Here is a 383-nt window from a genome sequence, read left to right as displayed (position 1 = left end):
CGTGTCCTCCCTCCCCCAATTCCTTTCTTCCTTGCTTGCTCCTCAGTCTCTGTTGAGCATCCGTGGCTCCCTGTTCTCCCCAAGACGCAATAGCAAAACAAGCATTTTCAGCTTCAGAGGCCGAGCAAAGGATGTGGGATCCGAAAACGACTTTGCTGATGACGAGCACAGCACCTTTGAAGACAGCGAAAGCAGGAGAGACTCACTGTTTGTGCCGCACAGACAAGGAGAGCGACGCAACAGTAACGTTAGTCAGGCCAGTATGTCATCCAGGATGGTGCCAGGGCTTCCAGCCAATGGGAAGATGCACAGCTCTGTGGATTGCAATGGTGTGGTTTCCTTGGTGGGTGGACCTTCAGCTCTCACGCCACCTTCTGGACGAC

The 383-nt window shown here is 53.8% G+C and overlaps 1 protein-coding gene across 1 annotated transcript in view; it reads left to right on the top strand.

The window, feature by feature from the left end:
* SCN3A (sodium voltage-gated channel alpha subunit 3) overlaps positions 1–383 on the top strand; it is an 82,591-nt gene that overhangs the window by 33,341 nt on the left and 48,867 nt on the right. Inside the window, exon 11 of the mRNA XM_023516360.1 lies at positions 47–383. Coding sequence (XP_023372128.1) covers positions 47–383 — 337 coding nt within the window. The remainder of the gene's footprint in view (positions 1–46) is intronic.

Source organism: Otolemur garnettii, unplaced genomic scaffold (assembly GCF_000181295.1).
Source record: "Otolemur garnettii isolate 467f Iridium unplaced genomic scaffold, OtoGar3 scaffold00090, whole genome shotgun sequence".
In the NCBI taxonomy this organism is placed as follows: Eukaryota; Metazoa; Chordata; class Mammalia; order Primates; family Galagidae; genus Otolemur; species Otolemur garnettii.
This window is presented reverse-complemented; position numbering and strand designations above follow the sequence as displayed.